The sequence below is a fragment of the Ovis canadensis genome, chromosome 23 (genome assembly GCF_042477335.2).
Source record: "Ovis canadensis isolate MfBH-ARS-UI-01 breed Bighorn chromosome 23, ARS-UI_OviCan_v2, whole genome shotgun sequence".
Classification (NCBI taxonomy): domain Eukaryota; kingdom Metazoa; phylum Chordata; class Mammalia; order Artiodactyla; family Bovidae; genus Ovis; species Ovis canadensis.
The window spans coordinates 55,434,024-55,459,847 of record NC_091267.1 but is presented as its reverse complement, the minus strand read 5'-3'; the positions used below and the strand labels follow the sequence as shown (position 1 = coordinate 55,459,847).

Genomic DNA, 25,824 nt, shown 5'->3' with positions numbered 1-25,824 from the left:
CTTCCCAGAGAAAGTGAGATAAAATTCACTGTGCAGCCTTGCTTACCCAAGGCAGAGTTTTAGTCGACCTATATATCCCAGGCTAGCATTTGGTTGTTGTTCACTTGCTCAATCGTGTCCGACTCTTTGCTGACATGAACTGCAGCATGCCAGGCTCCTCTGTCCTTCTCTCTCTCTCCAAGTTTGCTCAAACTCATGTCCATTGAGTCAGTGATGCCATCCAACCATCTCATCCTCTGTCACCCCTTCTCCTCCTGCCCTCAATCTTTCCCAGCATCAGGGTGTCTTCCAATGAGTTGGCTCTTCACATCAGGTGGCCAAAGTATTTGTAACATAACATCTGTTTTATCACCATCACTGAGTCTTACTCTACTGGGTGGATCGCCCAGATGGTCCCCTTCACCTCCACGTGTGTCTGGGGGCCAAAGCCTAGCTGGCACTGTAGAGTCTGTGCTGCTGCAGGGAGACCCCAAGCTAGTGGAAAGACCCCAGTGCCCTGCCCTCCCCTTTCCACCCAGGATTACTGAAGTGGTAGCATTAGCAGGGCAAAGCTCTCATAGACTGAGTCAAATGACAGTTGTGAATTTCTAACTCCTTGTCATTTTGAGAGTATCAGCTGAATTTACATAATAGTGTCCTGCAAGGAAGGAGAGAACTAGATGATGGCCATTTGGCTTTTAGTTTTAATTATTTTGTTAAACTAGACAGACACTAGAAAACTAGACACTAGAGTTAGAGATGCTATTCCAGTTTTTCTTGCTCTAGCAAAATATTAATAATACATACTATGGAATGCATGTTTCCCCAGTGGCTCAGACGGTAAAGAACCCGCCTGCAATGCAGGAGACCTGGGTTTGATCCCTGGGTTGGGAAGATCCCCTGGAGAAGGGAAGGAGCAACCCACTCCAGTATTCTGGCCTGGAGATTTCCATGGACAGAGGACCCTGGCAGGCTACAGTCCATGGGGTTGCAAAGAGTCGGGTCAGGACTGAGCGACTTTGACTTCTCTTCTTGAAATCCATATTGCAACCTGTAACATCTGAGAGAGAAGTATTTTGAATAGCTACGTGGGACCCATTTTATTATCCAGAATTACGTATTTCAGAGGCTTTCTTTCACGGCATTAAATGTAATATAATGTCCTTGGTTAAGATCATCGTGCAGACCAGTCGGAATTCCGTCTCCTCCCCCGAGGCCAGACCCCCAACGTGGCGTCATTTACACACGTCCCTGTGTAACGGTCATTCAGGGCATGACCATCCTGGAGGCCTTGGGGGACCGGTAGGTAGGCTTGAGTCCTGGACAGAGGCCAGTGGGCAGTGGGGCAGGGAACTGGGGCTGAGGCCCCCTCCATACTGGGCGGTTGCGTGCATCCCTGAGCACTTATGGAAAGACGGAAGTAACAGAACGCGTGCTGCAAATTTCAGCCGAGCGCCTCGAGTGCTACGACAATTATTTAAATTATTTACAGACAAAAGCTAAGGCGAGGCGCTGTTCCCCAGCACCTGCGGGACGCCCAGTACTCAGTGCTCGGCTCCTGTCGTTCTTCCTTAATCCCAACGACCCCGGGGGCGAGGTTCGTTGGTACTCCTGCAACCGGGCCGCACGCCCACCGCCGGGCCGTCCCCGCGGCTTTGTTCGCCGCACCCGGCGGCCGGCGCGGAGGCGGCGCTTCACGCCCGGAGGTGGCCCCGGCGCGCGGCCGAGCAGACGGGCGGGCAGGTGCCGGGACCGGGGCCCGCGGGCCGACGGGCGGCGCCAGTGACCCAACAAAGCGCGCGGCGGCCCCGCCCGGCTAAGCCCGGCACACGGCGCGGAGCCCCGGCGGCGGCGGCGGCGGCGGCGGCGGCAGCAGCAGCAGCAGCAGCAGCGCCTCGGACTCGGCGCACCGAGGGGCCGGCCGAGCCGAGAGCGCGCCGGAGGGCGGAGCGAGCGAGGCGGCAGGCGGAGCGGCTCGCAGGCGGGCGGGGCGGGCCGGGTCCGCCCGGCGTCCGGAGCCGCCCCCGGCCCGCCGCCCTCGGCCCGCCCCGCGCGTCCCCGCGGCGCCGCCCCCCGCGCGCGTCCACCGGCCGCCGCGCGCGCCGCCCCTGGAGCCCCGGGTCCCCGGGCGACGGCGGAGGAGGGGGCGCCGCAAGATGGCGGGTACGGGCCCCGCGGCGGGCGGCGGGCGGGGACGCGAGGGCGCGGGGCGGCGGGCGGCGGGCTCACGGCCTTTCTTGTCTCCCTCGGCGCAGACCTGTCGCTGCTGCAGGAGGACCTGCCGGAGGACGCGGACGGATGTGAGTGCGAGCCGGGCGGGCGGGAGGCAGGGCGCGGGCGACGGGGAGCCCAGGCCTCGGCGGCTCGGGGCGGCCGTTCGGGCGGAGCCGCGGCGGCGGAAGCGGGAGCGCGGCGGCTGGTCGGCGGGGCCGGGGCCGCGGCAGGCAGGGCTCGGGGCGCCGCCCGCCGCCCAGAGCCCCGCCGAGGCCGCCGGCCCGGGTCCGGCGTCCGGGCTGAGGGGTCCTGGGGGCCCGGGTCCGCGGAGGCGGAAGGGGCGGCCCCGGCGGGACGGGCCCGCAAGCATCTACCGCCTTTCTTCGGCGCAAAGGCTGGCGGCTTGGCCGGGCCTTCCCGCGCCTCCACGCTTGGCTTCCTGGGGACCGTGAAGTTTCCGAGTGGAGGAGTCTTGTGCTTCAGGAAAAACAAAAAGTTTGACATTGTTCCCGGAGGAGCGTCGGGAAGGAGGCGTCCCGCTCGCGTGCTCTGCTCCGGGGTCGGAAGGGAGCTGGGAGGCGGCTCCAGCGGGGGCGGCTTACGGGGACGTGGGGGCTCCGGGAACAGTGAGGTGGTCCGGGCCGCCTCGGGGGTCCCCCGGGGGCTGTACCTGGGCGTCCCTCCTGTAGGTGCCGGGAGCTGATCCCTAGCGTTGTCTAACGTGGTTTCCTTGCCCAAATTAAGCTCAGTTTTTAAATTACGGGGTATTTTGAGTGACGTGAGGGAAACTGACTCTTTATAAGGAGCTTTTAGGAAAAAAACATTTCTAAAGTGAATGAACCATACGTAAACTCGCGTTTGGTGCAGTCTGGGTTTACGTTTTTTTTTTTCTTCTTCTTCAGTAAAAAGGCTCTCTGAAGGCAGCAGTGCTCATGTAGTGAAGGCCGGCTCTCCCATCTCCTTTCGTGCTGTCCACTAGGACGCGCGCACCTGCTAAGTTTCAGGTGTCGGTTACCGCAGCTCTGGGGCTCCTGCAGGGTTAGCGTTGGAGAGGTTCGGAGAGTTGACTAAGGACTGTCCCCATGCGGGGCCTTCTCAGGCGTGTGTTTAGGCCCAAGGCTTTTTCTCGGTGGAAGACGCCCCTCTGCAGCAGGTGTCGAGGACTGTCTCATTCATTTACTGTCACTTGGGTGCCCTGGATAATCAAAGCCTAAGAGATGAGCTGCAGTTTTCTCCTTCATCCTTAAGGAGCACAGTCTGAAAGGGGCAGCCCACCGGTGTGGAACTTGGCCTGATTTCCTCAGGACTGTCCAGACTGCTGAGGGGAGAGCAGCAGAGGCGATCACGCTCTGTGCCCTTCTAGCGGTTCCCAAGTAGCTTTGATGATGTAAGTGTGACAGTGAGGTGTCCGGGCATCCCAGTACAGTGTTGGACAGACCGGGCTTAGGAGCAGGACTGCTTAGTTCCAGCCTTGGCGTCCTCAGTTTGAGCAGACTGCAACTCACTTGAACTTCTCAGTGCCAAATGTAGTCATTTATAAATAGGTGTAATTAACGTTAGCTGCCTTAGAGAGCTGTTAGAGCTTTTCATAAATTAATTCACACAGAACACTTAGGATAATACCTGGTAAATAGTGACTACAATTTTTGTTGGTGTTATAAGGGAAGCTGGAAAGAAAGTGCAGGGAGGGGATACTGATGTTGAACATCACGCCACAGAATTTACATATTTACAGGTGCTGCTAGTGCTCTTAACTTTTTTAAGATCCTGTTTGTTCCCTCCGTGTGTGTTTTATTCAAGTACAGTTGATTTACTGTTGAGTGCTGTCGAGTGTGTTTCAATTTAGGATAAAATGTTCAACCTTAGAAGGTACAGGTAGCTTATTTGCATATTTATAGTTTGGTGGAAGTCTTTGTTGGAATAATTGCTTATTTTTCTTAGTGGCTGCAGTTTCTACAGGTGATGGCTTTACCCAGAATATTCAGGAACAAGCCATCTTGGAACCTACCTACGGCCAGTTAAAGGACCCCTCACGGCCTGTTGTGAAGGGAGGGGGTGGGTGAGAGGGGAAGCTAGCCATGGGGCCTTGGCCAGGGTGAGATGGCTGGGGAGGAAATGGAGAGGCTGGGCATGTCCTGGACAAGGGAGTGGACCAGAGATGTTGGGGTGGAGGAGGTGGGGGTTGGGCTGCCTGCACAGCTGGACTATGTCTCCGAGCCAGGTCTTCTGCCTGGGGCAATGCTGGCGGAGGCTATCTCGGGGCTTGCCCCTTCAGCTACACCAAGGGTTGAGTCAGCTGCTTGAGCTCCAGATTCTTGGTGGCCTTTCCTAATTGCAGGTCCTAGACTTAAGACAAAAGAGAGTCAGTGCTGTTGTACAAGTAATGAGCAGCTGGGGAGCCCGGGGGAGGCCCCAGGTGAGATCCAGATCTTGAAAAGGGGCCATCACCAGATCCTGAAATGAGAGTCTCAGGTCATTCATTGATTTGTTTCATTTTAAGCCTCTAGTCTCTATGTAGAATCAGTAGAAACGTGAGTAGAACAGGAAAGGGTTGGTCAGAGATGGACTTGACTGATACTCTTGGAGGAAAAAAACCCCTAATGTGTGAAAAATGGTACCTTGTATGTACACCTCAAAGGATCATAGAGAAGAGAGAGAAGTGGAGTCTGTTAGTTGTGTCTGACTCTTTGCAACCCCATGAACTCTCTCAGGCTTCTCTCTGTCCGTGGTATTTTCCAGGCAAGAATACTGGAGTGGGTTGCCAGTTTTTTCTCCAGGGGATGTTCCCAAACCAGGGATCGAACCCTGGTCTCCTGCATTGCAGGCAGACTCCTTATCAGGACATCTTTGTACGATACTATTAAGTTTAGGAGACTAGCCCATTGAAAAACTCAGTTTGCTTAAAAGTGATATTTCCAGTACTTAACCGCTGATGAGAGGCACTTTGAATTTCAAAGAGAAAGCAGAGCGACTTCCAAGCTAGGGAACCCTTTGTGTTCCCGGGATGATGGGTTCCAGTGTGGAGTTCCAGATAGACTCTCGGAGGAGGAGATTTTAAATTTCTGTCATCAGTTCTTCACAGACACAATTCTGGTGTACAGTTAAGTTGCTGGATTTCTAGGGTAGGTAAGATGGGACTTCAGATACAGTAGGATTTGATGAGTTAGTGTTTGTAAAAATAATTTCACTGAAGGAGTTTCATTAAAGTTTAAATTTTGGTTCAAGTAATATGTTGAAGAATATTATTCTAAGAGAAAGATGACACCAGGCTAGTGGTTTCCAGTTGCTCTCGTACGTGAGTTCTTCCTAGAATCGATGGGATCTGTAGACTCTGGTGTTCTGATAATAATAAATATATTAACTGATATGCATAGAGACCAAATGATTCTCTCAGGGGACAAAACTCCTCTAAGTACCAGCCAGAATTTAAGCCAAACCTCCTGATTCTAATATTTAGAGTATTTTTATATTAAAGACCATTTTTCCTTTAGATTCCTGAGTTTGCACCATCGAGCAGCCGCAGCTAGTGTAGGCAGTTTGTTTGAACCTGTACTTAGAATAATACCCTTGAAGGTGCATGTAGCATGCTGCCTAAGGTTTAATTTAACCTGGTAGGGAGGGGTGATTCGAATGAGGCTCGTGGGTAATACAGCTAATCTAGTCTTCATGTTAATTTCTTTCAGCTGTGACTAGCGTGCCTCGGACGGGCCTTGGAGCTGTGTTCTGGAATATGGCATAGCATGACTTTTTCCTGTTAAAGTTTTGGAATCCTGTTGCCCAGTGCTGTTTTTCTGGCTTGAAGCAGTTAGTGATAGAACCAGGACTGATGGGGTGTAACTACCCCGCCTCACTCCTTTCGGAGCCTCTGTGCCCACGGCTACTTAGGGAGACTGGGATTGATAAGCTTCTTGGGAGTCACATTGCCTGGGAAGGTTCAGAGTGTGTGTCCCCAGGTGGCCAGTCAGTGGGTCGCAAACCCCGAGGAAGGCGTCCTTGAAAACCATGTTTAGAAGAGTTTTTAAATGGGGATTTGGGAGAGTGAGTCAAGAGACTGGTAGCATGTTTCGACTGCTACCGACAAGACTGGACGGGAGAAGTCTCTCTTTGGAGATAATATAGTTGGTGTCCTAGGAAAGGGGTTTAAACATGGGTTTAGTGGCACCCATGTGCGTATGGAATCGGTCAATGATGCCTTGGATCATGATCCCGTTTGTGGAATTTCTCAAAGAAAGAGTCCTCTTGGGAGAGTCGTCTTTGTCCTCTGTAACCGCGTGCGCTGTGCCGGCCTCTTGGGCTGGTGGCTGCAGGATTTGGGACCCAGACAGCTACACGCGGGGATTTCTGTTCGTTCTTATGCCCGGGCCTTGTTCCTCCTCTGGTCCAGACAAAGGTGTTGTATTTGTTTATTGAACTGTCGTTACTTCACAAAATGTGCCTTATATTTTGGAATTTCGGATTTCTCTCTCCTGGTGACTGAGAATGTTTGCTGTCAGCTACATGATAGGGTGGGCAGTTCCTACCCTTAAATTGGGAAGTTGTTGGGCTTTGAAGTTGGATCTGAAAATACAGCTGTTTTAATGTTTTGAGAGAAGGGCAGGTGACACATCCCTGCACCTTGGGGAAGGTGGTGGAAAGGCCCGCACTCCCTGGAGCCTGTAAGAGGGGACTTGAGCACAGGCCCCTGGGCCACCTCCCTACAGTTCTCCCCTCCTGAGTTGGTCTTTTTAGCCCCCTTCTCCCCAGACCTAGGGGCAGACTTGTTTTCCTGCCTGATTGGTACCAGTGTGGGTAGTCTTTGAGCATTTATCATGCTGTGCTTATAGCTGAATGTAGGGTAAGAAGCACCCGTCATCATAAAGCTCAGAGCTGACTCCAGGCTGCGGCCATGGACCTTCACCCGCTGTATCACGATCCATACCATCTGGAGCAAGTACCTACTTTCCTCAGCTGTTTCCTGACTTTACAGTGTTGCTAGGCTTAGGGCTGGCTCCGCCACGCTGCTCTGAGCACTCAGGAGCAAGTCTCTTGGTGGACATACCCATTCCCTTCTCTCGGGTGTGTACCTGGGGGTGGTTTGGCTGCTGAGCTTTCTAAGAAGCTGCCAGCCCGTTTTCCAGAGTGGCTGTGCAGTCTCCCCCTACCTCTCCCCCCCGACCCCACTGTGTGGGAGAACCCAGGTGCCCTGCACCTTTGCTGGCACAACTTTGCAGTTTGAATTTTCATCTCCGTCAAGTCTGATAATGCTCATTTTTTTCATGGCTCTTTCAGCATCTGTCTTTTTTGGTGAAGTGTCTGTTCAGATCTTCTGCTCGTTTATTTATTGGGTTATTTGTTTTCTAAGTTTTGAGAGTTCTTTGTATATTCCAGACACAGATCCTTTCTCAGATACGTGATTTGCAAATGCAACTTCCCATTCTTTGATTTTCCTTTCATTGTCCTAACAGTGTGTTTTGAAGAGCGGAAGTTTTGAATCTTGATGTTCAATGTATTATTTTTTCACAAATGCCCTTTCTCAGGTTGAGAAAGTCCCCTGAGTCTCCTGAGACCTTTTGGGAAATTAGAATTGAACGTTGGACTTTTTCAGATGCTTGTTCTGCATTTATGATTTTTTCTCTAGTCTTTTAATATGATGAATTGCATTTTTTTTAAAGTAAGTACTGTTAATATTTTTAACGGGCTTTTTAAAAAATACACAAAAGCAAATGAACCATCATAAACCCACCACTCAGCTTTCACTTATCCACCTTCTAACACCTGAACTTTTGTAGGGGAGGCAGTAGAGTGCTTTAAGGCCATCCCAGGTGTCATTTATTTTAACTGTAAATCTTTCACGAGTCTGATGTTCTAATCTGCGGACAGAATGACATCTAAGGGTGTAGTGAGGTGTGATAACTTATGAAAGTTTAAGTGGTGAAATTCTTAAGACATTTTTCTTTGCATGTTCTACTGTAATAAAGCTCATCTGTCTAACTACTAAATTCACTTTCATCTAAATACTGACTACCAGATTAAAAGAAGCAACATTTTGCTTGTTTGCTTGTTTTCGTCTTGCTAAGAAGCACATTTCGCCCTTTGGGGTCAGCCTCAGTGGTAACAAGAATATTGTAAAACTTCACCTTTTAAATTGGTTTGCTGTATCATTCAGAGGATCACATGGACGTGAGTTGTGCTGTGTGTCTCCTGAGCCAGTGGTTCCAGGATTATAGAAACCAGGAGCTAGAGGGCAGGTTATGTGTTCATTCTTTTCATGTCAAGCATGAAAAAGTGTAGACCCAAGCTCTTGCAGATAGAGATGGTGTGGAGGCAGACTTCGTTGTCTTTCAGTCGTTAAGTCGTGTCCCACTCTTTTCGACCCCAGGGACTGCTTCGTGCCAGGCTCCCCTGTTCTTCACTGTCTCCCGGAGTTTGCTCAGATTCATGTCCATTGAGTCCATGATGCCATCTAACCATCTCATCTTCTGTCGCCCCCTTCTCCTCCTACCTAGAATCTTTCCCAGCATCAGGGGCTTTTCCAGTGAGTCAGCTCTTCACATCAGATGGCCAGAGTATTGGAGCTTCAGCTACAATTCAGACCTTGTAGGTTTTAAAAGTTCTTTTCCTAAATATCATCTAACATAGCTCTTTAAATTTTTTTTTTTTTTTAAGTAGAGCTGATGAGCAATGTTGTGATAGTTTCAGGTGCTTAGCAAAGGGGCTCAGCCATACATGTGTCCATTCTCCCCCAAACTACCATCCCATCCAAGCTGCTTCATAACACTGACATAGCTCTTTAACTTGCTGCAGAAGGGAAGTGGGAGAAATTTCTGGAGTTTGTTCATTTTTTAAATCACCATGGATTGTCATATTGTGTGTTGGGCATTGTGCTGTAACCTTGCTGACACTCCACCTGTGAGGTGTGTAGCCCCTTAAATTACTCACCACGGAAGTGGCACCTGATGAGGCTCATCTGAACAGTTAAGTGATTTGCTCTGTCACCTGCCTTGACAGGGTTAGGTCCCATCTAGAGCTGGCTGACAGTCTTTTTTTTTTTCTTTGTCACAGGGCAATTGTATCTTGCTTTCAATCACCAAATGCCTTTTTTCTTTCTTTTTTTATTTTCAATGGAAGGATAATTAAAATATTGTGTTGGTTTCTGCTATACATCAACATAGATCACGCATGGGTATGCATGTCCCCTCCCTCTTGAACCTCCTTCCCACCTCCTGCCCCGTCCCACCCCTCAAAGTTGTCACAGAGCACCTTTGAGTTCCCTGAGTCATAGCAAATTCCCACTGGCTGTCTGTTTTACACGTGTTCATGTATGTGTTTCCATGCTACTCTCCATTCACCGCCCCCTCCCCATCTTCCTGAACCCCGACAGTCTTTATTATTGTGTTACTCCTTATTACTGTGCCTTTCCTGCCTGCCAGCTGTGACTTCCCTTGATTTATCACTAATTTAGGTCATCTGCCCTCCTGAAGGTTCTGGAGGATGTGAAGGTCATAGCATGTTCCATGTTATTTGGTGGGTAAACTCATTTGTGTCCAAGTAGCACCTGTCTGTCATGGGAATGTTGGAGGCACAGTGTACCCTTTTTCTTTGTATTTTAACCCACTCGTGTGTAAGGGAGCCAGTCGTTGGAGCAGAGGTGGGAAGGGTGCTATGTGATCCGATGTGTCTGGTTATCAAAGCGATCAGTCCAAACTCTTGTGGCTGGATTTGTATTGAAATTTATATACAGCTTGGAAGTTGTATTCAGAGTCAGATTTGACATCTGTCAAGTTAGTTTTTGGTGGAAATAAACTTCAAGACGCAGGTAGATTCAGCGCTTCATTTCTAGGGATTGGTGGCAGTCTGGCCCTGGATTAGCTCGACTTTTGCATTTGGATCACATACAGAACGAAAGTATCACTAATTGAGCAATTGGGTTAGCACGACTGCAGGTGACACGTTTGCTCATGGAGGAACAAACTCCCCATCTATAATGCATGCGAGTCCACGCCTGCGAGCGCTCCGAATGCCGCATCGCTGACCCGCAGGTACTGCACAGACAACGAGGTCTTGGTACCTAATTGCAGAGCAGGTAGACACACCCCTGCTTCTTTTATGTGCGTACTTTAGGGACATGTTTTTTGAAATATTCATAGATTGAACTTTGGCTCAGTGTTGTTGTTGAGTCATGTCCGACTCTTAGCGACCCCACGGACTGCAGCACCCCAGGCTTCCCTGTCCATCACTGTCTCCCGGAGCTTGCTCAAACTCATGTCCATTGAGTCGATGATACCATCCAACCATCTCATCCTCTGTTGTCCCCTTCTCCTCCTGCCTTCAGTCTTTCCCAGCATAGGGTCTTTTGCAGAGAGTCGGCTCTTCACATCATGTGGCCGAAGTATTGGAGCTTTAGCATCATTCCTTCCAGTCAATATTCAGGGTTGATTTTAGCACATTATTCCAGCTTAAATTCAATTGTTAAATTAAATATGCTCTAGGACAGATTTATTCTTAGGAGTAAAGATCATTTCTAAGAACTTTAATATTCAAAGAAAAGATTTCTGATAAGCATTATATTGTCAGAAATTGAAAAAAAAAAAAGAAATTGATACTGGATATAGCAGGTGCTCAAGGAGCTACATCTGGAGCCTTTAATTCTTCACCCATCGCAGAGCGCCCCCATACTGTAGGACTTCAGTATATGCTTGCCAAGATAAATCGTGATTTTTCTGGTCAAGCCGAATAAGGCTATAAACCTAACTTGCAGTAAAATAATGAACTGATTTATTTTTAAATCAATTACTTGTTACTTTGAGAACTTTCAGATTTACACAAAGGTTGCACAGGTGTCATAGTTAATTCCTCAAACTCTTCACCTCTATTCAGCATTGTTACCATTTTGGCAATTTGCTCTTTTTCTCTCTACAGTTATAATTAGACACACAACTGTAATATATACTTAATCTTCTTTGTTGCGCCTTTTAAGAGGAAGTTGTCTCAGTTCAGTCATGTCCGACTCTGTGACCCCATGAATCGCAGCACGCCAGGCCTCCCTGTCCATCACCAACTCCCGGAGTTCACCCATGTCTAGACCTGACCATTAGGCTGTATCTCCTGAGAGTAAGGCCAGGCTTCTCTGACAGCAAGTTCAGAAAGAGTAACTTTGACACTGATCAGTTATGTAATATGTAGTTCATTGTCAGATCTCACCAGGGGTCCAATAATATCAATTATAGCAACTGTCTTGCCTTCCAGGCCCCTGCACTGCATTTAGTTGTCTTGTCTCTTTAATTTGGAAAAAGTTCTCAGCCTTTATCATTCATTATAGCGAGTTTTGAGGAGTCAACCTGGTTTTAATGTTTCCTCATGATTTAATTCAGGTTTTGCTTGCTTCTTCCTCCCTCCCTCCCTTTCCAGGGATGCTGTGTAAGTAATTCCCTTGTTTTCCCAGTGCTTGTCTCAGAAGGCACCTAATGTCAGTTCTCTGCTCTCGGTTAAAGTGTGATGCCTGCCAGCTTTCTCTACTTTAAGAATCTTTCCTTTTCCTTCTGTTGTTAGTAAGGGCAGTGATTTGACTCCAGGGGATTTTCCATCCCCAGGCAAGCCTTACACACCTCTTGGCATTAGTGTGTGTTGGTGACTTTCACCTGAATCAGTTTCCTTGCCGGCTTTCTGCTTTTCAGAAGATTTTGCCCTTCCTCTCTGTCTGTAGGTTTATTTGTTAAAATGTGTAAAACCCTAAATGTTAAGGTAGTTCTTATAAAAATGATTAAATCTGTATGGTTTGTCTTATCTTCCATTTTCTGATATAAAGGACTTGGGAAACAACAAAATTGGGCAAGTTTATCGTGGCCTTAGCATTATCAAGGGGAAGATGGAAGGGTGTCAGACTGCTGGCTTTTTCCTGTTTTAGCAGCTCTTCCTAGAGGCTGTGTGGGGATAGAAGGATGTTTTTGATGAAGCTTGGAGAAAGTTAGGGTGTATTCATGTATCAGTTCTCTCAGGTGCCGTGCTTCTCAGAGGTGCTGATAGGCTAATGATGTTGGGAATGGGGGGTGGGGCGGGGTAAAGTGCTCTTAAAGGACCCTCATCCCCTCACGGGTGTCTGGACCACCTCCTCATGAACAGTTACGAGTGAACAGGCATTCTTCAGGAGCATGAGACTCCATTGTCTGGGTTTGCTTGTTAATAAAAAGATTAGCAAACAGGCTTTGTCTTCTGGGACTTTATCTGTGTTTGGTTTGGAGGGCAAAAGGAAAGGAAGAAAATGAAACACTGCGACTGCTGGTGGAGAAAAGCACCGGCCCCCCCCAAGAATGGGGGCAGTTCATTGGAGGAAGAGATCTTTATCAGAAGTAGGAAGTACTTCCTGGATGGTATTTGTGAGTAGGTGAGTTTCAACTGCAATGAGGAAAAAGAGGGCAGACCAGGAGCAGCTTGGTACGGTAGAGCTTGAGGCACCTGCAGAAAAGAGCCCCCAGCGTGGGCTGTGGGGGGGTGGGGTGCATCCAGGTGGGTGGGGGAGGGGAGGCCGGGTAGCCTGGTTAGAATGAGGAGGCGAGTAGACAGTAGACTATTGTGATGGTGGAGGGCAGTGGTCTTCACACTTAACTACTGGATATCTTCTAAAAATAATTTAGAAAACTCACGTTTTTTAAGTTTAAAGGTATTTTCAAAATGAAACTGTCATATCACTGTTAAAAATGGTATTTAAATAATATAGCACATATATACACTATTAGCCATTTTCAAAAATCTAAGAATAAATTCTTCAAATTGCGGATTTTCCATTGTTCTTTGATCTATTTCCTTAACAAAATTTTACCTTAATATATTTTTATGCTTGAAAGTTTTATTGATTCCTCTATCACTTATTTTTGGCACCAAAGATATAAGGAAAAATAGAAATTTTTAATTTCCTGTGGGCATAAAAATCTTTAAAACTTTGTTTTTGTTATTATTATTAATACTCAGTTGATCCACCAGAATGTATTACAAATTATAATAAACACTTGGTAAACAAAATTTTATTGAATAAGCGTCTCAATAAAGTGGAGCGTTTAAAAAATAACTTATGTATTCATGGGTGAGTATAATTTATTGCTCAAATGAGACTATTTAGCATAAGTTTTAGTTTTGATTTTCAGAGCTGTAAGCACAGAGAAATTTTGTTGATGTAGATAAGTGGATGGAAAGAGTTTTGCTAGTAGTGCCACTAATTTTCTTGAATTTCTCCCAACTTACATGTCAAAAATCTGAAAATTATTTTTAATGAGCTATCAATCATTGTGGAACAAATACCTGACTTGTGAAAGTAGGTATTACAGCCTTCAGAGAGGTGGTATCTTAACGCCTTTGTCCGTGTGTCAGAGGGTCCCTGTGCTGTGCAGTGGAGGGTTTTTGCTCAGGGGCCATGCAGTCTTGAGCTCAGGGAGGTGGGAGATTGTGGATGGGAACACTTTGGGTCCACACCCTTGGTGCATGTCTGTGGTGGAGCATTCCTGGAAATAGGTCTGGAATAGCCCTTAAAGTCACCCGCTTGACTTACTCGTCGGGAAAGCTTCATGTACCTCGCGTGTGCGTGTGCTCAGTGGCTTCAGGCATGTCCCACTCTTTGTGACCCCATGGACTGTAGCCTGTCAGGCTCCTCTGTCCATGGGATTCTCCAGGCAAGAATACTGGAGTGGGTTGCCATTTCCTTCTCCAGGGGATCTTCCCGACCCAGGGATTGAAACCATGTCTCTTAAGTCTGCTGCATGGACGGAGGAGCCTGGAAGGCTGCAGTCCATGGCGTCGCTGAGGGTAGGACACGACTGAGCGACTTCACTTTCACTTTTCACTTTCATGCATTGGAGAAGGAAATGGCAACCCACTCCAGTGTTCTTGCCCGGAGAATCCCAGGAACGGGGGAGCCAGGTGGGCTGCCGTCTATGGGGTTGCACAGAGTCGGACACAACTGAAGCAACTTACCAGCAGCAGCAGCAGCGACCAATTAAATAACAGGGGCAAGAAAAGGGCTTTGAAAAGTACTTGCAGGCCTCATGCCTGAGAACTCAGTTTCCTGGGGAAGTGATGGTCATTAGAGAGTCTGCAGGAGAAACTGATTTTTTATAAGACTAATTTGGACAGTTAGGTTTTCAGAAAACACATGACATGGATGCAGAGACCCTGAAGGACCTGCAGCCCTGGACGCGGGGATCAGAGCAGGAGAACGTTGGGGTCCTCTGCATTGCGAGTGTGGTTGAAGCTGGGGGTTATCCAGCGGAGGAGAGGCGTGTGTGTGAACAGCATCCATATGAGGACAGAGTGGGGGAAGAGAAACCACCTACACAAAAGGTTGTGAAAGAAGCAAGGATGGTCTAGAAAGGTGGGAAATACTCAAGATGGAGTACGTACTCCCAGAGAATCCAGGAACTAGAGAGGAGGCTGTCAGGATGAGGGATGTTGAGTTCTGCCCCCAGGCCGCAGGTGGGAGGCCTCGCACCAAGGCCACAGAATCGGAGCCCAGAAGCAAGGTCACCTTCAAGCTGGCTGAGCCCCTTTGTAACTGTTGCCAAAAGCCCCTGATGATCACCAGCAAGCTTCCTGACTCCCAGCTAGGCAAAGATGCCCACTCCAGTGAACAGCCTACAGTGCCCGACCAATCATCTAACGCCAGCCTTCCAGCAGGGATTTTCTTTGTCTTCAGGCTCTGGTGCTCTTGGAATACCCTGCCCTTGGGAGAGACATGACGAGCTCTGCTTCTTTCCAAATGAAAAATATGGTTTTAATTAACAATTGATGTTTTAAAATCACATTTAAATCACTTATTCATATAGTTGAATATGTCCACTGCTCAAAGGACGTAATGGTTGAATTTAACTATGTTGTTGCTTGGAAAATCTCAAAGGCAGGTTTTCCAGCCAAGTAGGAAGATTTTGCAAACTCTTTGAAATGCAGAAGGCCAGGTTGATCTGGGCCCCTCCCCTTCCTCCCGCCTCACTGCTGTGTGAACCCTGTGCCCTGAACGTCTTCTCATCTGTCTTGATGTGACTTGGTTTTCCTTGACACCCTGTCCCTAGGCTCCTTGGCTTAGGACACTCTTCCACCCTCTGTCCCGCGGGGCAGCCCCGTGTCCTCCCAGGACTGGGCTGTGAGGCCTTCTCTTGCTCTCCGGGCACACCTAGCCATGTAAGGTGAAGAGCACGTTGTGTGTGTGCTCTGTGGAGCATGTTTGTGTCTGTGTCTGTGCATGCCTGTATATACATGTGTGCTCATAGACACTTCTGTGTGTGCACACTCTGTCTAGGTTTTGTATCTGTGTTCTCCGTTGAGTGCCTGACACTCACAGTAAACAGGAGACAGCGTCCTGCTTACTGGTTGAGTGAGATGGGTGAAGACTTTTAAAACTCAGGGAAACCGTGCTGAGGTTGTCTCAGAAACAGGTGAATTGTAGGTTTGAGGGAATGTTGATGTCCTAGCTGACACTGTGTTAGGTGCGGGATAGATGTTCTCTTTGTGTGTCTGAAAGACTTGACAACAAACACGTGTTTGTGTGAGGAAATGCAGCCAAGTTAATGAACGACCTGCACAAGTTCACAGGCAGAGTTCGCGAGGAGCAGGACCTGAGATTTGGACTCAGATTTGTCTTAACTTTAACGAGCCTCTGTCCTTGTCACGTCACTCTCGCTGTAACCATGTAGGGACCTCTCATCTTTACATTTCAAATGGGTCCAGCTTTAAAATTTTTACATTTTAAGACGTCGTTTTCCTTGAATTTAAAATGGCTGGAAGTTGGGGTATTGGTTCCTGTGGTTCTGGGTTTCTGCTGGTGCCCAAGTGGGGTTGGAGCGAACGGAGCCTTCCTGACCTGCAGGGGTGTCAACGGCCACCTCTGCTGTGTGGCCCCTTAGTTTCACACAAGGGGAGGGATTCACTTTTATAAGTAACAAGATGAAGGCCCTTGTCTTAGCATTTCTTTCTCTTGTTCCCCTTTCCTGGATGTTCTCTTTATTTACATTGTAACACATTTGATTCTGGTCTGATTTGAACTAGAAGAATCTGTTGACTCTGACTTGAGGCAAGATGCACTAACCCTTAAGGACAGGGCTTCAGTCCATATCCCAGGTTTCTCTTCCCGTAAGGAATTCTGTTAAAATTCACTAAGAAACACAAGTTTTTGTTGACACTTGTATCATTTAGCTTCTTCATGGAAGCTTTTATTTTATAATTAAATATTAAATTTTGAGAAATGAGGGTTTCCTGCACAAGTGTAGGAATTCTGTCTCATGTTGACCATTCAGGTCGTCTTCATTTTTCCTTTCCATGCTGGTCCCCTTTCAGCTACCCAGGATGGGTTTACAGGGGAAGAGGAGCCTTGGGATTTGGGGAGTATAGATACAATTTGAAAAAACATTTCAGAATGATCATTGTTTTCATTGCTTTTGAGTCATTTTGAAATTTCAAATGACATTAAAAGCCAACATGATTTTTTCACTTCGTCAGTGGAGGAAGTTGGATGTTTAAAGCAGTGAGCACTGTAAGGGGCTATTACTATGTAGTGTCCAAGAATCCAGAATCAAGTAAGTGTTCCAGAAAGGAGGGGCAGCCTTGGAGCACACATGTCAGGTGATGAAAGATCCTCCTCCTCTCCTGAGATGCTCCTTGCCTGTTTTGTCTGATGATAAAATAGCCACGCTGGCTTTCTTGTGCTGTGTCACGTTTTATGTCTTTTTTTCTTAATCCTTTTCTTTTCAATCCATGGGTTGAAATTTGGACTTTAAAAATACATTTCTGATAGACAGATTATAGTTGAGTAACATCTGTAGTTTTTACCTTGTTGCTAGTTTGTGATTCTCTACCTTTTGACTTATAATGTTTAGTCTATTTATAAGTAATGTAATTATTGATCTGATTGCGTATTTCTCTTCATGTCTTTTTTTCTCTGTTGCTCCTTTTGTGAGTTTCTTTGGGGATATTAACTCATTATTTTTTAGCGTTCTATTTTAATTCCCAGTTGGCTTTCTAGCCATCCTTTCTTGCACGTTTCACATTGGAATTGGAAATATTGGTCGCGCAGTTGTGTCTGACTCTTTGCAACTCTGTGGACTGTAGCCCACTAAGCTCCTGTGTCCCTGAAATTCTTCAGGCAAGAATACTGGAGTGGATAGCCATTCCCTTCTCCAGAGGATCTTCCCGACCCAGGGATTGAACCCAGGTTTCCTGCATTGGAGGCAGACTCTTACTGTCTGAGCCAGGGCTCCTCAGGATTGTAATTTGCATCGTTAATCTACCATAATCTATTTAAATTAATGCACCGCTTTGCATAAGCTATTCACAGTCCTTGTAGCAGCATAGCTACGTTCACGCTCTGTGTTCTGTCTTTTTTATCTAGGATGTTACTGACTGTACCATCATTTATGCTGCAGGATTTCTCTTTTTTAGTGGTGAAAGCTTTATTGATTATTTGTGTGCTTCTCCTACTTGTCACCTGCGGCAGGCATTTGCAGGATGGCTAGGTAAAGACTTAAGTATGCAGTCTGTAGCCACAGTAATTAGATCATTGCTGCCTCCATAAAGAGAAGATCCAGAGCCACTTAGTCCAGTCAGGAGTTGACGAGGAAGTCCTGACCCTGGAGAGGATGTTCAGGCAGGGGGCGTCCACCAGTGCTGGCAGGAGGCTGCAGCGCTGGGGAGCGTATGTCTGCCCCAGCACCCTGCTGGGGCACAGCACTCCCTTCCATGTAGAGACGAACCTCAACCACGATGTGAAGACAGACAGAAACACAGTGGAGGCAGAATATGGTTTGTTCCCCTCTTGGCATTTCTCAAATATAGTTGTTCGACAATCTGTGTTTAAGCCTGTTGGGGGTATTTATTAAAAACGATCGCTTCTGAGTCTCACTCCACACCTGCACAATCAGGGTCTGAACATGAGACGTGGGGGGGTCTGCCTTTTAGGGTGAGTGCTCCAGGCTTGTCCTAAACACAGCCATGCGTGACTGTCACTGTTCTGGCACTCTTCCCAACAGCCCCTGCCTTTTTAGGGACCAGAACCTGCAATGTTCATGTTTATCTTTAAGATTGACAGGTGTGCGACTGATGAAACAGTTTGGTCATAGTCATAGAATTCTAGAGCCTGCATAAAGGCACCTTCCAGGTCATGCCAGCCAACAATCCTAGAGGAGGAAACAGGCCAAATGATAGTGCCTGGGTGGTTTTACAACTGATTCATAACGCATGAAGTACTTTGCTGTAACTCGTAGATCAGAATAACCTGGTAAGATCTTTCTGTATGTAAGAAATTATTTTCATGTTAGGTGTTATTTTTAGTCCAGTTTGACAATTCTCTACCTTTTAATTGGGGGTGTTTAGAGTGTTTGCACTTACTGCGATTACTGATACGGTTTGATTTTCCTCTCATATTGCTATTTCCTGTTTGTCTTCCTTTCCTTCTCTTTTTCGTCTGAGTATTTTCTGTGATTCCATTTAATGGCCTTTATTGCCTTACTTGCTGTATGTTTCAGGTGGGGTTTTTTGGTGTTTAGTAGCTGCTGCAAAGTTTATGAGTAGTGTGCTCCTCTGACTCATTACCGTCAGTCTTCATGTATATGTATACAGTATACACTCTTTCTGCCTTTGTGCTGTTGTAATCTTATGTTTTGGGCTTCCCAGGTGGCTCAGTGCTAAAGACTCTGCCTGCCAGTGCTGCAGATGCAGGAGACCTGGGTTCAGCCCCTGGGTCAGGACGATCCCCTGAAGGAGGAAATGGCAACCCACTCCAGTATTCTTGCCTGGAAAATTCTATGGACAGAGGAACCTGGTGGGCTACAGTCCGCGGGGTCACAAAAGAGTCAGACATAACTTAACAACTGAGTACACACAGCCGTGTATTTTACTTCTGCACTTATTATAAACTTCACAGTATATTTTTCTCTTTATTTTACAGTGCATAGTTTTGCCCTAAGCAGTTATCTTTAAAGATTGTGTTTTGTTTTATTTTTTTTCAATAAGAAGAGGCGTTTGTGTTTGCCCACACATTTGCCATTTCTGATGGTCTTCATTCCTTTGTGTAGGTTCCGATTTCCATCCGGGGTAATTTTCTTTTTGGTTCCAGGACTTCCAGTATTTCTTGTAAGTTTGCTGCTACTGATGTCTGTCAGCTTTTCTATGTCAGAAAAAGTCAGTCTTTGTTTCACCTTTACGTTCAGTTCAGTCGCTCAGTCGTGTCCAACTCTTTGCGACCCCATGAACCGTAGCACACCAGGCCTCCCTGTCCATCACCAACTCCCAGAGTTCACCCAAACCCATGTTCATCGAGTCGGCTATGCCATCCAGGCATCTCATCCTCTGTCGTCCCCTTCTCCTCCTGCCCCCAATCCCTCCAGCATCAGGGTCTTTTCAGATGAGTCAGCTCTTCGCATCAGGTAGCCAAAGTATTGGAGTTTCACCTTTAGCATCATTCCTTCCATTGAACACCCAGGACTGATCTCCTTTAGGATGGACTGGTTGGATCTCCTTGCTATCCAAGGGACTCCCAAGAGTCTTCTCCAACACTGCAGTTCAAAAGCATCAATTTTTTGGCGCTCAGCCTTCTTCACAGTCCAACTTTCACCTCCATACATGACCACAGGAAAAACCATAGCCTTGACAGGACGGACCTTTGTTGGCAAAGTAATGTCTCTGCTTTTTAATATGCTGTCTAGGTTGGTCATAACTTTCCTTCCAAGGAGTAAGCGTCTTTTAATTTCCTGGCTGCAATCACCATATGCAGTGATTTTGGAGCCCAGAAAAATAAAGTCTGCCACTGTTTCCCTATCTATTTGCCATGAAGTGATGGGACCAGATGCCATGATCTTCGTTTTCTTAATGTTGAGCTTTAAGCCAACTTTTTCACTCTCCTCTTTCACTTTCATCAAGAGGCTCTTTATGTTCAAGAGACATGAATTTCAAAGATACCTGAGCGACTTCCGTTCACTGGATCTGGAGGTGTAGGTTGGCGCCTTCGCTTTTCAGTCCCTTGCAGACCTGCTCTGCTGCCTCTGGCTTGTGTTCTTCCTGGCGAGAAGGCTGCTGTAATTCTCGTCTTTGTTCTTCTCTGTATAGTGTGGGTTCTCTGGCTGCCTGGCAGGATTAACTCTGTCGGTGTCTGACCCTTCGTTTATTTACAGGTCGGCAGTGGTCTGGTTGGGCGTGTGGGCTCTCAGGCCTGTGGGGTCACCCTTTTCTGGTCTCTCTGTTAGTTGGTCACACGACAGAGCATCTGCGGCCTCTGACCCCTGTGCTTCTCGGGGCGGTTAGAATGCACCCATCGAAGGAGGAGAGGAGGCCCCTTGTCATCCGTGGCCTCCGACCCGGCTCCTCCTGTGGCTGTGTGCCCTCCAGACGCAGCGAGGGGCGGGTTGGCCTGTGCTGCCCGGGAGGCCCGGGCGCCTCTCCGTGCGCGGTGTGTGAGGACTGTTCTCATGTCTCTGATAGTTGGTCTGGATGACTGCAGCTCAGAGTCTGATGTGATTGTTGCACCTTCAGCCCTGGACTTCGTCTCGCAAGATGACATGCTGACGCCGCTGGGGAGACTGGACAAGTATGCTGCGAGTGAGAACGTATTTAACAGGTTCGTGCATGTGCTCGCCCCTGGGGGAGGTGGGAGGGTGGCTTTTATTGCACGAATTTCAGTTCACAGAAGTACCCAGTGTAAACCAGGTGTTACTGCCACAGGCAGTGAGAGTCACCCAGCTTCACTACTGGTCACAGCTGTGGCCGCCTTTACACGCGTTACTCCTCCATCCTGTAAGAAAACGCATTCTTTCTTGGCTTTTTGGCAAAAAACAACCAAAAAACCCCACTACTTTTTTGCTGTTAAGCATCATTTTGCCATTCATGTGCAGTGGCTACTGAGGAGTCTGTTATTCCTCCAGCAGGGGGCGGTGTGTCCCTGCCGTGGACCAGGTGTCTGGCTGTCGGGGCGGGACCTGTGCTCACTCTCCCCAGTTGCAGTTTCTCCACCTGCAGCCCCCAGACCACCTGGGAAATTCCCATTTTCTCTGGGAAATTGAAAAGTCTTTCTAGCATCTTCTGAGTGCAGATGTATGAAACTCATTTAATCAAATATGTAAAGATAACATTTTATATATGGAAAATAATTATACTTTTCCCCTATCTGTGATAATTGAAAGTATTAATAGTTACTTGAAACAAATTTTCAGTGACCTTAGAAATTTGTCAGATAAAGGTGAAGCATTCTGGTAAATGTTCAGTCTCATCTTAATTAAAATAAAATCCATACCAGTATTTGTCACTTAGAAAATTGTCACTTATAAAATGTGTTAAGAAAAGCTTTTTAAATCCGTATGGATTCTGGCTTTTAAATTCTGCATACTAACTGTTGGGTGCCACTGACCAGGGTATAACCTTCTTCTGTGCAGACAGATGGTGGCCCGGAGTCTGCTGGACACGCTGAGGGAAGTGTGTGATGATGAGAGAGAGTGCGTTGCTGTTCTGGAAAGAATCAGCAGATTAGCTGATGACTCAGGTGTGTGTTTATGCAGAATAAGGTTTCTTTTATCATATTTAAGTTTCTAAAAACTAATGAAAAACTTAAGTGTAACATGAGGTTTCTTGGAAATATTTCCTAACTAAATTATCTAACCCATGAGTAACAAGAAAATAAAAAAACCTGTTACTAAGATCCAGACATTTTATATACCAGGCCCATTTAGTTTGACTTTGGAAATTTTTCAGAAGAATCTAAGGACGTTGTTTTGCATCATGTACATTCATAATGACTATTTTATTACTGTAATAAAAACTAAACTCTTTTGAATAAGTAAAAAGGGATGAGTGGGCTATAAAACTTTTTTGACAAAAAATGCATTCTTACTTAAAAGATGTTAATCATTTCGATGTAAAACTAAAGCTGTTTGTCTCTAAAGTGCAGATAGGAGGAGAGTCTGCCTACGAGGTAAACTTGTTTTGAGACTTAGAATACAGTTTACTACGTTTTTAAAAAATACTTTTCACTGAGGCAAAACATAGGTAAAATTTACCATTTTAACCTAATATTGCTTTGAGCATATTCCTATATTTGATTTTAGAAACAATTCAGAAATAAATGTTTTTCTTAAATCCATGATCTCTTTATTGAAATGGGTTATTTTTCCATTTCTATCAAACTTTCTGGCATGTCAGCATTCTCATCCTTTTATTCTTAGATGAGCTCATTTTTTGGTGAGCGTCTCTTTTTATGGAAATATGTTTACTACTCACATCAGCCTTAGATAGTTTTATTTTTCTGTAGAAAAAAAAGTGAGTAAGCTCACTAATATTCCATTATTATCTCATATGATGTTCTGTGTAATTGCTCATGTATATGCCTGTTCCAAAGTGCTTTTAGGGGAGTGTCATCAGTTATTATTTTTACTTAAGTTTATTTTTGATTTGGCAGAGATAAACAATTTAACTTAAAATTTTGGCATTGTTGCATTCCATTGTATTTATTCCTTTATTAGCAGAGACCTAGATATTCTTTAAGGCAGAATTTGTATTTCTTCTGCCTGTTTACCACCTGCACTGCTATTTTTTAATATGTGAAAGTGTTAGTTGCTCAGTTGTATCCGACCCTTTGCAACCCCATGGATTGGAGCCCGCCAGGTTCTAGGTTGAATGTCAGAGCCATTACCAAGATAAATAAGAATTCCTGTCATCAAATTAACAGTTGAGTGAGTGCAGCCGACATACTAGCAGTAAGCCGTAGCAGGGAGGATCGGGGCTGGCTTCAGACAGCTGGAGGCATCTGAACTGGGTCTGATGGCACAGAGGGGAGAAGAAAGGAGAGGTGTACGGGCCTGGGGAGCTTAGGACACTGGCCCATTTGGTCAACAGTGGGTTTACTAGTCCTGCAGTTTAGAAAAACTAAGCTTAAGCGAGGGGACTGAGGGCTAGATTGTAAAGATTTATACTGTTCTTGGCCTGAGAGTTCACACCGCTTGTGATTTGAAACAGTAATGCAGAGAGCCTTGACTTGAGGAGAAGCTGGGTTGGCAGGAAGGCCTGCTGGGCAGCTCCTCTGACTTTTAGGAGTCGTCTGGGAGCGGTGTCAGGGCCAGAGGGTTGTCAGAGCCACGCCATCGCAGCCTCCTTGAGTTTGAGGGTTCTAGTCTCTCTGTCAGATATCAGGAAGTTTTGGTCTTAATATTTTTAATGTTACGTTTCCTCCATCTCAGACTCCTATATTTTTTTACGTTTTCTTTTGTCTAAGTAGATGTTTTATTGTTGATGTTCAATTGCTCAGTCGTGTCTGGCTCTTTATGACCCCATAGACTGCAGCACGCCAGGCTTCCCTGTTCTTCACCATCTCCCAGAGCTTGCTCAAACTCATGTCTGTTGAGTCAGTGATGCCCTCCAACCATCTCATCCTCTGTCATCCCTTTCTCCTGCCCTCAATCTTTCCCAGCATCAGGGTCTTTTCTAATGACTCATTTCTTCGCATCAGGTGGCCAAAGTATTGAAGCTTCAGCATCAGTCCTTCCAATGAATATTCAGGACTGATTTCCTTTAGGATGGACTGGTTGGATCTCCTTGCAGTCCAAGGGACTCTCAAGAGTCTTCTCCAACACCACAGTTCAAAAGCATCAATTCTTCAGCGCTCAGCTTTCTTTATAGTCCACCTCTCACATCCGTACATGACTACTGGAAAAACCATAGCTTTGACTATATGGACCTTTGTCGGCAAAATGTTTTATACATTTTATAAGTGGTTTAAAATACAGAACTCCTGTTAGATACATCTTTTGTCCATAATGAAGTCTTTGTAAGGTGAAATTAGCTGGTCTTAGTTTGGGGGTTTTATTTGCCTTGAAGGGCTTCACCTGAAGTTGAACAGTTCTATGAGAAACACTGGACTGGAAGAAACACAAGCTGGAATCAAGATTGCCGGGAGAAATATCTATAACCTCAATATCAATAACCTCAGATATGCAGATGACACCACCTTTATGGCAGAAAGTGAAGAGGAACTAAAAAGCCTCTTGATGAAAGTAAAAGAGGAGAGTGAAAAAGTTGGCTTAAAGCTCAACATTCAGAAAACGAAGATCATGGCATCCAGTCCCATCACTTCATGGGAAATAGATGGGGAAACAGTAGAAACAGTGTCAGACTTTATGTTTTTGGGCTCCAAAATCACTGCATATGGTGATTGCAGCCAGGAAATTAAAAGATGCTTACTCCTTGGAAGAAAGGTTATGACCAACCTAGATGGTATATTCAAAAGCAGAGACATTACTTTGCCGACTAAGGTCCGTCTAGTCAAGGCTGTGGTTTTTCCAGTAGTCATGTGTGGATGTGAGAGTTGGACTGTGAAGAAAGCTGAGCGCTGAAGAATTGATGCTTTTGAACTGTGGTGTTGGAGAAGACTCTTGAGAGTCCCTTGGGCTGCAAGGAGATCCAACCAGTCCATTCTGAAGGAGATCAACCCTGGGATTTCTTTGGAAGGAATGATGCTGAAGCTGAAACTCTAGTACTTTGGCCACCTCATGCGAAGAGTTGACTCATTGGAAAAGACTCTGATGCTGGGAGGGATTGGGGGCAGGAGAAGAAGGGGACGACAGAGGATGAGAGGGCTGGATGGCATCACTGACTCAATGGACGCAAGTCTGAGTGAACTCTGGGAGTTGGTGATGGACAGGGAGGCCTGGCGTGCTGCGATTCATGGGGTCACAAAGAGTCGGACACGACTGACCAACTGAACTGAACTGAAGGGCTTCACACCTCAAGATTCAACTTTTTTTTTTTTTACCTTGCCCTACAGCTTACAAGATCTTATTTTCCCAATCAGGGATTGAACCCTCTGCAGTGGAAGTGCGTAGCCCTAACCTCTGGACCACCAGGAAAATCCCTTAAAATCTTGTCTTTTAGTGCTTTTGATCTTAAAAAAAAAAAAAATTTGGATCTCTGATTCACCTAGAATTTATGTGTAGAGAGCAGTGTAGGAATCTCACCTTTTTTCCTCATGTAACCAGCTTGCTTTCTTACCGTTACTTGGGACAGCGGTCTTTTTGGAACGCTGTCACATTTAATTTGCCATATGCACTTGGGTCTTTTCAGATTTTTGTTGTTGTTATTTTCAATCTGTCGGTCTCCTTTACCATTTGCTGACCCTCTATCGTCGTTGTTAAGTCTGACTACAAACCCTGCACTCACTGGCTGCATTCAGGTTAGGACCCAGTCCGGATAGCCTGTCATGGGGGCTCTCAGAGAGCAGAGTTTGTGGGTGATGCCATGTACAGTTGACCTGAACTCAGGTGGACAGGTTCAGTCCTCACAGGGAGTGACCGCAGGCTCCAGGCAGGCTCTGAAGACAGAATCTGGGAGGGGGTGACCTTGCCGTGACTGTGAAGAGCATCACAGAGTGGAGTGTGTTGCCCGAGCACTCAGGATGCCAGGAGGAGAGTCTGGGGCTCCCCTGACTGCCTGCCTGGCGAGAACCCCGTTCGGGCAGGACGCATCCACTCACCTTCCTGTCGTTTCTGCAGAGCCGACCGTGAGGGCAGAGCTGATGGAGCAGGTGCCTCACATTGCCTTGTTCTGCCAAGAAAACCGGCCAGCAATCCCGTACGCCTTTTCAAAGTACTTGCTGCCCATTGTGGTTCGATATCTCGCAGATCAGAATAACCAGGTAGGAGGGCC

At 46.6% G+C, this 25,824-nt stretch overlaps 1 protein-coding gene across 6 annotated transcripts in view; it reads left to right on the top strand.

Moving 5' to 3' along the window:
• Nucleotides 1–1,913: 1,913 nt before the first annotated feature.
• Nucleotides 1,914–25,824, top strand: part of PPP4R1 (protein phosphatase 4 regulatory subunit 1) — a 49,090-nt gene continuing 25,179 nt past the window's right edge. For 2 of the 6 annotated variants that reach the window (XM_069568643.1, XM_069568642.1), the window contains exons 1-5: nt 1,928–2,142; nt 2,235–2,279; nt 20,671–20,755; nt 21,567–21,673; nt 25,671–25,813. In XM_069568643.1, coding sequence (XP_069424744.1) covers nt 2,136–2,142; nt 2,235–2,279; nt 20,671–20,755; nt 21,567–21,673; nt 25,671–25,813 — 387 coding nt within the window. In that variant the 5' untranslated portion in view covers nt 1,928–2,135. Of the gene's footprint in view, nt 2,143–2,234; nt 2,280–2,680; nt 2,753–19,222; nt 19,276–20,619; nt 20,756–21,566; nt 21,674–25,670; nt 25,814–25,824 lie in introns of those variants that run through there. The other 4 variants (XM_069568641.1, XM_069568640.1, XM_069568645.1 and 1 more) reach the window with 4 other exon arrangements.